Genomic DNA, 12,923 nt, shown 5'->3' with positions numbered 1-12,923 from the left:
GTTTAGGTCTGAGTAGCTAATTCCTCTATCGGCACACACTGTACGGGGGGGTGACTTTTTTTATAACTTGGTATTTTCAAAGATATTAAACTTACGAGTTTTTCCCAAATAAGGACATGGCTGACTTGACAGGCAGGCAGGCACCCTGTAACTTTTAGCGAAAAGGCCAAAGGCTCACCTCTTCACCGCACACTAGCTCAGACAACGTTAAGTTGTGTTCAGCATTTCCAATATGGCGCCCGCTGACAATTGGCTTCAAAGCAGGGCTTCAGAAACAGATGGATGATGTCACGGAAACTACATCCATTTTTTATACAGTCTATGCTCCAGGTGATGGCTGAATGGATGGATGGATGGGTGGATGGATGGATGGATGGATGGATGGATGGATTTTTGCTTGTTTGTTCGGTGGTTGGTTTTGGACTGAGAGGTTTGTGACTGAGCAAGGCATGCTATCGCTAAGCTAAGATAGTGAACCAGCTGCATATCCACTAAACAAATTTGAATGTGTGTCTACCTTCTCAACTAACTTCCAGGAAGAAGGCAAACAATTAAATTTCCCAAAATAGTGAGTACAATAACTTCTGGATACCTTTGTGTTCTCAAGGTTTTTTTTTACTTCTACATAATGAAATGTTTTTTTTAAACACTGATGTGAAGAGCTGACTTTGAAAAGAAAATGAACTACTCTTTAATCAGTTATCACGACAAGAAATCGAACTTTCAATGGCCAATTATTTTATCTGGTATCTGGTAAATCTATGGTTGACATTTATTCTCCATTAATCCTTTTTTTTAAATGAAAAAAACAGGAGTTGTTTTTGTTTCAAGTTTAACATTGACTCACTTTGACTTCTTTGGGAATATCCGTTTTCTTTTAGTTTGAAAGTATACAGGTAAACAAAGTCAAGGTTTATTCCCATTTCAGTCATAGATGGATGTGGGAATTTTTGGATTTCTACTTTGCCTCCATAAACAGTCTGTATTACGTTCTATCTATCAGTATTCAGCCTCTAAAGGAAGCCCCTGTATATGAACCATGAATCCTCAGAGTTAAGTTTGCAGTACTTGTGATCAGGGTTTATGTGCACAAAGGGCGGACTGTTACAGGATGGGATTACGGCTTTTCAGAAGTTTTCTTGGATAATGCTGTTTTCCAGCGCTGTGAATGGATGCTAGTGTGCTGGAAGTTTGACTGAGTGGTGGAAAATTGTGTTGTTGTTCTCAGTGGACCATTATTAGCAGCTCTGTGGAAATATCACACCTTTTTAAATTAATTGGATGATTACAAAATTGCCTCTCAAAACATGCATTAGCTGCAGGTTGTTTTCAGCTTCTTAAAGTACACTAATTTCCATCTAATGATTTACTTAAGAGAATTGATTTATTATCAAATGTACGAACATTTAAAAAGCTTGCTGGAAAAACAACTTGTGCACTTTCAGTCTGAGTTTTGTAAACCCTTAACATTTGGGTTTGTACGCACACACTCACACCTACGGGCAATTTAGTGTGACCAATTAACCTGAAGAGAATGTTTTTGGACTGTGGGAAGACTCCGGAGTACCTGGGGAGAACCCATGCATGCACAGATGCATGCACGGGGAGAACATGCAAACTCCACAAAGAAACAGGGATTCAAACAAGGAACCTTCTTGCTGTGTGGCAACAGCGCTACCCACTGCACCACCAATCATTTTTATTTTATTGTCCTTTAATGCTTTTATTCACTTATCAGTTTTTATGTATTCATTGGTTTTTTTTATTTTAATTTAATTTAATTAGAAAAAAATATATTTATCAATGATTTATTTGTCTACTGTCTCACCACTTTATTCTGTTTAATTTGCATTTGTTATTTGTAATATTTTGTGTCTCTTTGTCTTCTGCATCCGGCCATGCTTTGCTTGTCAAAGCACTTTGTAAACAATTGGTATGCATAGCAACATTTGATTGCAACAACCAATAAACAGTCCAATTTATTTTGTATTTATTTTCTCCTGATTAGATAGATAGATAGATAGATAGATAGATAGATAGATAGATAGATAGATAGATAGATAGATAGATAGGTAGATAGATAGATAGATAGATAGATAGATAGATAGATAGATAGATAGATAGATAGCAGGGGTGGATTTAGTCATTAAGGGGCCCCGGGTGGACAGTCATCGGGGGACCTCAACACCTGTTGGTTTGATGTACTGTTGATCACCTCCTCCTGGTTTTTCTCTAACATCTCTCACACCTTCTGTCTCTCTCCTCTCTATCAGCTGTGAGGATCATTAGCTCTGCTGTGCAGTAAGATGAGGGCTTCATGGAATCGTTCATGTGAATTTAGACTTTAGACCCTCCCCTTGGGGAAATTCTTCTCCACAGCTCCTCCTGTGTTCCACAGACACATACATCACAAAAAGAACATGAAATAAACTGCAAGTAAAACACCAACATCAACATTTAAACAAACAAAGTCTGCACACTGTTCAGCGAGGCCTTTAGTTTAGCTATAGCAGCAGGGATCCAGTGCCCTGTATCTGCGACCTGATAGAAGCGGAATGAGATATGTGTTCAGTGGATGTGTGATGTCCTGTTCTATTGAGGTTGCAATGCGTGTGATGGCCCTGTTGTTTGAATCTGTGAGGTTTGGTGTGGGGAGAACGATTATTTTAGAAGCTGTGGTGGTATTTGGTGCATACTGGGGGTGCAGGTTGCCTCCCTTGTAAAGTCCAGTTCTGATAGAAAACCTGACTTTATTGGTTCCCAGCTCAGTGTATTCCTCCAGGAGCTTACAAACCAAATAAACAAACCAAATATGAAAATTAAATAATACATTGAAACAGAGAAGTGATAGCCACTAGATGTGAAACAGAAGAATTTCCCCATTGATGAAGTGTGACCATCTGGCAGTAGCGCAAATTTAAAGAGAATAAGAGCAAATGTTATTAAATACATGTGCAAAGACTTACAAACATGTGAGCTAATTCAAGAAAAACAACTCTTTTAAAGCTCACTTCACTTGAGTGATTTATTTTGTGTATTATTGGGGCTGTTCCACGTTCCACCACCAGGAGGAGACTTTGCCCATAAATGTCAGAGCTCAATGGGACAAAAGGCTTCCTGATCATAAAGCAACCGTTTCACCTTTTCGGGTTTTATCCAATGTATTTCCAACAGTATTATGTGCCTTCTATATTATACAAACTGGTGCTCACATTTTAATAAATACTAAAATGCAGCTCCATCAGACAGCTAATCTTCAGTGATGTTCATTATAATGGTGCATAGTAAACACAAGACTTGATTGTAATTTAGTGCACTGATTGAATTAAATAGTGGAATCCTCATTAGAGTGCAATTAATGATCATTATCTAGACATGGAGATAAATGGCTCAATTAGCAGCGAGGCTGTTCCTCGTGCAGCATGTTGGGCCATCTCAACTGAAAACACAATAATCAATAGTAATTCTTATCATGGGTTATTGTGCGTCAATAAACGACGCAGCGGGTTTGTTTTGATTGCTTCGCTGTAATTGGCTTCTTTCTTTCTTTTTTCTGTGATAGTTTGTGGCAAGTTCTCCCTCCGTCTCGCGGTGACATGGCCGAAAGAAGCGCACGCACTCAGCAGAGCGTCAGTCGTGCCCGTGCCTCACTTTGTCCTCGTTATTTGAAGTGAGCGCTGAGGGAGAGAGGAGAGGAGAAGCCAGGAGGTGTCTGTGCGGATTTCGGTCACACAACGCGCTATAGGACGACTTTGCAGCAGCACCTTGATTATTAGTGTATAGTTTGTGAGCGATTAACTCAGAGCAGAAAGAAGTGCCTGGAGAGAGCGAGAGAGAGAGAGAGGCAGAGAGAGAGAGAGAAGGGGGGAGGAATTACCAAAACGCAACACGTATCCGGTGGGATCCCACTCCTGAGAGAGAGAGAAGCGGCAGGAGTTTGTGAGCGAAGGGTGCAAAGGAGAGGAGAAAGACGAAGAAGAAGAGGGGGAAGATTTGATATTTCGCTTTAACAACGCGCTTTTGGTTGACAAAGAGGAATAATGAGGAACGTTTGGATAATTTTGACCCTCGCGCTGACCGTCTTCCTCTCCGGGGAAAGGGTAAGTTTCTTTTGGAAAGGAAAACTTAAAACGGGGTGAGCTGTGGGGGGAGAACTTTTAAGTCCACGTATGGTCCACTCGGTGCTTATTCTGCAGGTTTGAATGTGAAAGTAGTCGGAAAAAAAAACAACATTTCAGTGATTTTCCACCAAACGCTGCCATAATGTGAAGGACCAAACACTGAACCTTGTTTAATGTGTAGTTTACGCACAGATCTTGGACTCGTGAAGCCCTGTATCTGACAGGCCTATAGCAGCCACTTTGCACGAGTCTTAGCCTATAGCAGATTATTCTATAAAAAAAAAAACACACTGAATGCAGCATGAGTTGCTCATATGATGCCAGAATAAGTCAATGGAGCGCTTCTACTGCTTTTAAATAGTTGTTGAGTTCCATTTTTACAACTTTTTGTTGCGTTGATGTTGTAAAAATCCACATTTTCCTAACTCTAACCTTCACAGTGTAGCAACACATTAAAGGGACATACATCAACCTGCAAAGTAAAACCAGTCATCCCACTACCTGAGCGAAAACCTTCAAAAAATCACTGTAAATGGGAGTATTTTTAGATGAAATGACTCCTGAAATGAAGGATAAGTTCCCTACACTTCACATCAGGACACAGTTATTCCCTCTAAAACAGTATTAATCTGCATCATAGTGATTTGTCGTCTTGGTGTTGACAGCCGTGCAGCTCTACACTCACAGAAGGATGCAGTATTGAGTAAATGTCATCCTTATTGGAATCATGCAGCGCAGCAGACAGATGAATCTTTGTTTTCCGTTGGAGGTAATCATTGAGTGTATGTGACATTTCCACACCAAAGGCTTCAACTCTCTTTCCAAACTTCACTTCTCTCTTTTTCTGAGTATCCGTCTCATTTTAATGCATTCCCTTCCCTTCATTCAGTTTCTGTGTCAGGGCTTCTAGCTGAGTGTGCATCGCCTCACAAATTGGCCGGGTTGTGGGAATGACGGATTTTGGCACTTTCATGGTCTGCCCCTGTCATTATTGTCCCCTCCTGTTGTTTCTCTGTGGGTTGTGACTTGTCGCTTGGCGCTGTGCCTCCTCCACTGTTGGAACCGCTTGTCCAATTAGTTGATTCAGACACTGTTGTTTTAATGACTCATTCTTTTGCATGAGGTCAGCCTCAGGAGTACAGTTTTCACATATTTTCTGTTATCTGTTTTTTTTTTTTTACACCATGTCTGAGAAACACACCCAAAAACATGCCAATGTGCCATAAAAGTAAAATCCAACGTTTCTAAAAGTTAATTTACTTTTTTCCAACTTCAAATAATCGACTAAATCTGAGGTAATCCATTACAAGGACTTGGCAGGGTTGTAATGCATCAACTTCATCATCTACTTGAATTTACACCCACAAATCCCACACAAACAAACACGTTTTAACTTAATCAATACATGCCTCCACTTTATCCATACCCCCTGAGGGCCTCACTGAAAGTTGACACGTGACATTGATTCTCAATATTGGCACTGGTGTTGACAAGTGGTTGTGAACCTGCTGCAGGCACATATGTCTGAGTTTGATTCCCCCATCACATCACAGGGGACACTTTAACTCTGGGCAGCTTTTGAATAAAGCTTCAAATGAAACCCATCGCTCCTGGCTCTTAAAAAGTAATTATTCCATCAATGAGTTTATTCTCTTCAGGGCCTTGTTCCATCATTTAAAAATACTTGTATTTTTTATTAGTACTAGGGAAATAACTAAAATATTTCTTACAATCAATTTGGTTTAATTGAGCTAGCATTGTTGTTAAACTTAATCTGTTTTACACAGGGGTGCATCTCGCTCGGCTGGAGGTGAAGCTTTCAGCAGAGTGTCTGCCCCCTGGTGGCTGGCTGCAGTATAGGTCAAAAAATCCGTCTCCCCCATTCATATGAATTCACCTGCAAGACGGAGAACGTAAATATTGGAGCTACATGCCAGTTTACTAACCGACAGCAGTCGCTAGTTTAGGAGTGACATGCCGGTAAAGAGAACAACAGCAGCCGTTAGCCACGAGGTTGCTAATGCTAATGTAGCAGACTCTCCTGTGTTCGGTTTATGTGTTCGCCTTTTTGAACCATACCTCCCTAGAGAGTTACCGTAGGGTACGTAGAGCATATGCTTTTTTTTTGTAATGTGTCTGGCGGTGCACATTTGAGTTCTACAATAAAATGTAAATCATGGCTTGAGTTCAACATCAATGTCCCATTTCTTACTCTCTCATTATGTACAGAGTTTAGGGAACCCAGAACGCTCAATAACACTTGCGCGTTAGCCTTCAGCTGCAAATTGTGTTCAGTGACAGCGGACGTAAATGATCGGATGAGATGATCGGCTCTGACACTGATCAATTAAAAAACGTCTATTTGCTCCGATCCGATTGTTGACATTGGGATCGGGACATCCCTAATTGTTACCATTCATGCCTACTTACTTTGAGTAAGCTCACTAACTCACTCAGACATGCAACATGTGAGGTCTATGCACATGTCAAAGCCTCTCAGGGAACACACCATGCTTGTTTGTTTTTGTTTTATCATATCAATCATTAGATGAGCTCAACATGTGGACCCAGAACTCTTTCGTCACGTTTTACCGCTCTTCTGCTTCCAGGAACTTTAGTGACTGAGGAGGGGGAGTTTGTGTACTCTCATCCCGCCCTGCCGTGTTTCGTTGCAGGCCACTCACCAGATGTTGTGGTCTGTAATTTGTGTCATGTTTTGGTGGGAAGAGTGGGTGCTGTTCACCTCCCTGTATGTCTGTGATTTACAGGGGGGCTCCTGAGTGCCCTGGTGCTTCAAGGACAGTGGAGGAAAAGTGGAGTGTGGCAGAGGAAAGAGAGAGAAAGGAGAATGAGACTTAAAATGACACAGAACGTCTCCTTTCAAGTTGAATGGATATGGTAGGGCTGACTCCTGAAAGTCGACAATTCAAAATACACATTGAGAGGACCCACATTGGTTAACTCACATTCGGTTGTGGAATGTCTCTCTGAACATCTTTTGACTGACTATCACCATAACAGAGAATCAGAGAATCTCTGATCCTCTGGTCCAATGGTGTCTGCACATTTAGCTTCTGCTATCTCACAAGCAGGTACTCCTCTTGTTTAAGGATGATATTTCTGCTTTATCATCATAAGGAAGTCATTTTTTATGACTTTAAATAAATATCAGAGTCTCCCTTTTTCTGTCTTTCCTGATTAAATTGGTAGGAACACTGAGGCAAAGATTTGGCTTCATAGTTAAAATGAGTTCCCCATATGCAGATGCTACAGTCTCTACTTTAATCTCTACTCCCCACCTTCTCTCTTTCTCTTTTGTTGCCCTGTCTAATAAAGACAAAAAAAGACCCACACAAGAACTAACAAAAATGGCAGAAACACTAAAAAATAGAGTTTGAAGTAAAACATCAGTGTTTATTTGGAGCTATTCAGATGGGCTGCAGGAGGCTGCCAGCTGAGCTACCCCAAACTTGAGCTCACTATCAATCAATCAATCAATCAGTCAGTCAGTCAGTCAGTCAGTCAATCAGTCAATCAGTCAATCAATCAATCAATCAATCAATCAGTCAGTCAGTCAGTCAGTCAGTCAGTCAGTCAGTCAGTCAGTCAGTCAGTCAGTCAGTCAGTCAGTCAAGAAGCAATGAAGAAGTGACTTAAAATACTTAGACTTAAAGTGGAAAACTCCAGTGTTGAAACAATGCGTATGTGCCATTAGCTGCAGTTCCTCAAGTGTCCACTAGGGCCGACTCCAAAAGCCAAAGAAACCCCATCAGAGCTCATAATAAAATGTCCATTTTTTTACAGCAGAGTTAAACATGTTCACCGCCTGGTTCAAAAATGGTGCGTTTGTTACTGGTTTTGTAGATTAGACAAAAGTAAGTTGAAGTCAGCATTTTCAACATGGTGACCCCCAAACTAAGGGGTCAAGAATGCCACTTTAGAAACCAACCGGTCACTGAGACTCTGTTCATGTTTTATGCAGCCCATTAAGGCATTAATTGGCATGAACTTGTGCATATGCTTATTGGAAAGATCTTTAAAAGTGAGTACTTAAAGGAACACATGAAACTTGTGGGCTTGTATAAGATTCTGTGTTGAAAGGCTGAATTTAAGGAGCTTTGTGTTAAACAGCGAAATCTAATTCATCTGACACGTTTCTGGTTACAGTCTTAGATTTTTGAGGCAACAATATGAAAACTTCACATTTACTTCCCAGGCATTGTCATGGACTGACTCCATTCATGAAGATAATTCAAGGTGAAAGCTTTAGTCTTCTATTTAAAAAGGCCAAGTGAGGTTGTATTGCTATGATAAACTACCCTGAAATAGCTCAAAGAAAAGGCACACTAAGCCTGATAAATCCCTCCTCGTATCATTTTTAGGGTGAAAAGGCCAAGGCACCGAATACGAGACTTCGCGTTGAAGCCTTTGATGGCTTTGGGAGGGAGGGCGAAAGGTGCAGGCTGTGCATTGTGAGGATGTATTATCTCGGTCCCACAGCGGTCTTCCAGTTTCATTTTCTGGCTTGAATGCCAGTTGTTGTATCTGCTGATTTCACCGGTAATGAAATGAACAGCACGGACGCAAAAGCTGACCTTCCTCTCAACTTAGGGCTGTCAAGTTCATATTTCCAGATAAATCCACCGTTAAAAACAATGCATCCACCAAGAACACACACTGCTATTTCCAAATATTTGGCTCCATGACTCCTAAAAGCCTGTTATTTCCACCTGCTCCTTATGTTTTAGTAATCCTCCTGACACCCTCTCCAAGGCTACTGAACTGAATGTGACGCCTCACTTCTTTTGTTGCACAGGACAACGCTCCCAGAGCCTGAACGAGGTGTGTGTACATGGACATTTTTCCCTCGATTCTACTGTGATAAAAGCAACACGCCTCGTCTGAAGCGCTAAATATCCAATGAACTTCTTGATGAATAAATAAAATGCATGTCTGCAGTTGCTGGACAAAATATTCCCCATCATTTAAAGGAGGAAGTAAGACCATGCACGGATAGAAGTGTCAAAATAAAGTGTGTAAAAGAGTTTAAAGTAGAAGAGGATGAGAGCAGGGGAATGAAAGGATGTAGTGCCACACAGAAACGCAGGCCAGATGCTGTGCTGTGACTGCAGCTTCTCCTACTGTATATTTAATGATGCTCTTTTATTTTGCATTAACCTAGTATTCCTCAGACTGAGCACACCACCAGCTCTCCCTGTGTGCATGCCATCCTTTGAAAAAAAAAAAAAAACCCCACTGCTGTCTTTTTTATTCCTCTTATAAATCCACCGCTGACACACATGGGAACAGCCAGTTTTCTTCCCTGCCTCCCTCGCTGGTGTCCGACCCTTCAGGGGGTTGCATTCACAGTGCAGGTCCCTGTCTGCCAAGCATTATGCAATCACTAATGGACTCTACAGAAGGCAGAAGGCAGGAGCTGTTGGTCCACTGAAAGCACCACCAACCCCACCTCCTTCTCCTCCTCCTCTCCTCCCCTGAATCCATCTGTGTCCACGCATGAACTCCTGTTTTGTCACTGAGCAGGCACACACGCACAAGTAGATAAACACACTTTGCACACATGGTCTCTCATGCCTCCCCCATGTTTTTTTTTCTCTCTCCCTCTCTCCATCTCTCTGTCAGCATGGTCAAGATGCTGCTTGATGTTACCACACTGACTGGCTTTATGTTTCTAACTCAGGCAGCTGGAAGGAATAAAGACAAAAAGACACTTTTTCTACTTTTCCACAAAAAAATACCCCCCTCTTCCCCTCTTTTCCCCCCAATGGAAATACACCTTTCTCTTTTAACTCTTTTAAACACATGCAACCTCTTTCTGTCTTTCTCCTCATATTCTTTACTTATACAAAAAAATGCATTTTTTTTTCCCATTTCAGTTTTCACAAAAAAATGCAATCATTGTTTTTCGAAGGTGCAGTATTTTTTTACTAGATAGCCATAACATTTTCCTTTTTTATCTGTTTTTCCAACCCTTTTTAAAAAATGATTTCCCTTTCGTCTTTTACATAAAAGAAAAAAACACTTTTCCTCAAAACTGCACCTTTTTTCCCGCTTTTTCTACAGAAATTATGTTTTTCCTTATCTTTCATGTACATAAAAAAGAGCCCTTTTTGTTTGTGTTCTCCTTTCCCCACAAAATGCAATTATTTTTTCCCGTTTCCCTTAATTTTCACCCAAATTTCCCCAGTTGTTCTATCCTCCTTAAGGTTTTCTCCTTCTGTTTTTCTTCCACGTAATTTTCACATAACTTCATTTTGTTTATTTTAAACGGAATGCCCCTTTTTTTTTCCCCTTCCCTTTAACGTGCCCTGAATAAGGCAACATCTGCAGAACGTATGTGCGTCTGAATGGCCCTCCCTCTCCTTCTCCACCTTCCCTCTCCTGAAGAGAAAGAAGCTCTTATTTTGGTAGGGACTTGTGCATACTAGTAAAAGAGTCCCAAATAGTCTGACTCTGTTGACTGTGCACGTGTTTGCGTATGCTGGTGTGTGCCTTTTTATGTCCCTGCGTGTTGTGTGTGTGTGTGACTTTATAGCCACATGTTTTAAAATACACTGCCGCTGAGGCAGAGGGAAAACACATTAGGGAGATGTGGCAACAGCAGCAGTCGCCGTAGCTTGCAGGAGGCTGCAACAGTGGACACAAAAAACCGCTGCATGTGCCTGTGGCAGTCTGGATGAAAATATTTAGATATCCAAGATTTGAAACATTACTTTTCCTCCTATTTTCCCTCCATTCTCACCCTCTTTCTTCCTCTTTTTTTCTCTAATTTAATTAGCTTAGCTAATGGAAACTTCTTTGGCAGCACTGCGGTGGAGGGGATTGTGGTTGTGACAAAGAGAAACGGGGGAAAACCCTTTGAAGACGTCTGTTTTCTCCTTTTTTTTCACTGCCTTCCAGTTTCAGATGGAAAAGAAGATGAAGGAAGAAGTAAGGGGAGAGTGTGAACCTCCCTTCTGGTGTTCAGGTTTTCTTCAAAAGCCAGACAGGACCTGTCTGGAGCTCTGCAGTGTGAGGTGTGAAAAGTGTCTCACTGCAGGGGGTGAAATGACAGAAACAAACCCATGTGGTAGACGCAGTGCTGTTAATGGTGTGTGACTTCTGGACTGGTCTGCTTTGGTAGCAGTCAGTGAGACTTTCAGGAATCCGCTCATAGTGTTCACTTTGAAATCAGGGTGAAATATTTTGTGCTCCGCTTTGTTATTTCAAGATTGTAGTAATAAGCAAATGCCAGCATGAGTGCTATGAAAGAGCTGCAAATGATGATCATCTTGACTCATACTTTCTATATTAAATCTACAAAGAATATCAAAGAGGATATTCTCAGGAGAGTCATGAGAAAGAATACCTTACCATTACTCACAATCTTAAAATTGGCTCTTGACAATTGTATCACCTCGCTGGTATAGACGAGCCGGTACAACTTCATAGGATTACTTTCTTTTTCAGTCATTATCGGAAGTATGATTGAAGGTAATGATAATGGCCGTTATTAAACTTATTAACATGATTTCTCTGTAAGTCGGTACATCACATGCAGCCTGACGCTGAACCATCATAGGTTTTTATAGACTCAGGAGTGCAGTGCTCGAGTCCACTAAGGTTGGAGATGGTATAAAATTGAGGAAGGGGACATCACTCATTGCCTCTCAACAAGACATCCAGTGTTTCTGCAGGAGTCCGAACTATCTTGACTGGGAGATGAAAACAAGAAAAAAAGTTCAGATTTTATTGAACACTGCTTTAAAATACAAACATTTGCTTACTTTTAATCTGGAGCAGAAAGATGTGTCATTTGGCGTTGCGTCAGAGAGCTAACACACTTGATGTGACAGTGGGACAGTCCTAAGCACTCACACACTGAGGACAGACGTACAGGTACACTAAATTAAAGCTGACTCTGTCCTGAGTTTTCAGTCCCACAACTGATTTTGAAGTAGGGTTAAATTTCAGCTTGATAGTGCGCCGTTTGCCATGGGCACGAGAGCCAATCACAGCCCAATCAGCTGCTGCTAACATGTCAATTGAATTTCTGGTTGGTGGTCTACATCCTCTCCCACAGTGAAAGCCACCAGCCCATTCAAGATCTCCAAACTTCAGGTTTCTCTTTCTGTGATCATACCTGCGCAAATTTGCAGAGTGCACCCAAAGCACGCTGCGTGATGCGAACAACAGGAATACAGTGGCTCTACCACAAGTTATACCTCTACAAAGATTCTTCATTTCTGCTCTTGTTAACATGTCAGAAAGGATGTACCATATAATTATTGTTGAAGTCTCTGACTTCAGCTTCTGTGTGATAGTTCCTAATGTAACACATAAAGTGTGAGCACATCAGAATTGAGCTTTGGTCATGTGTCATGAATGATTCACTCGTACAGTGTGAGTTCACTTTCCACCACAACATTTGTAAAATCACAGTGTATGCACGCCCTTATTGTGAAAGAGCCTCAAAGTCACTGGGTGTTGAGTTTGGGTAATGGGCTTTGAATTTCCAAAAACTTGAGGTTAAATTTTTCTAAGAAATTCTTTTAACTGTCCAATGCTTCAGAAAGACATCATTTTAAGATCATACAGATTAAGATCATCACAATTTTCAGCTCTTCTTTGTTAAACATCACAAATTGTTGAAATGTTATCAGTGGAAATGAAGCCTTACTTGAGATATCAAAGCTCAGAATAACACAGAGTGGTTCTTATACCAATCTTTTAAATGGAAGTGCCTCAGAGAGCCTAAAATGTATAATCTGTTCTCAGAAGTACACCCATCTTCATTCCCAA

At 41.0% G+C, this 12,923-nt stretch overlaps 1 protein-coding gene across 1 annotated transcript in view; it reads left to right on the top strand.

Moving 5' to 3' along the window:
- The first annotated feature begins 3,602 nt into the window (after positions 1–3,602).
- The window catches only part of sdc2 (syndecan 2), a 64,089-nt gene continuing 54,768 nt past the window's right edge, over positions 3,603–12,923 (top strand). Inside the window, exon 1 of the mRNA XM_034705551.1 lies at positions 3,603–4,100. Within this exon, the coding sequence (XP_034561442.1) occupies positions 4,041–4,100 (60 nt within the window). The 5' untranslated portion in view covers positions 3,603–4,040. The remainder of the gene's footprint in view (positions 4,101–12,923) is intronic.

The sequence above is a fragment of the Notolabrus celidotus genome, chromosome 16 (genome assembly GCF_009762535.1).
Source record: "Notolabrus celidotus isolate fNotCel1 chromosome 16, fNotCel1.pri, whole genome shotgun sequence".
NCBI lineage: Eukaryota > Metazoa > Chordata > Actinopteri > Labriformes > Labridae > Notolabrus > Notolabrus celidotus.
Note: the sequence above shows the minus strand (reverse complement) of the source record. Positions and strands in the feature narration are given on the sequence as shown.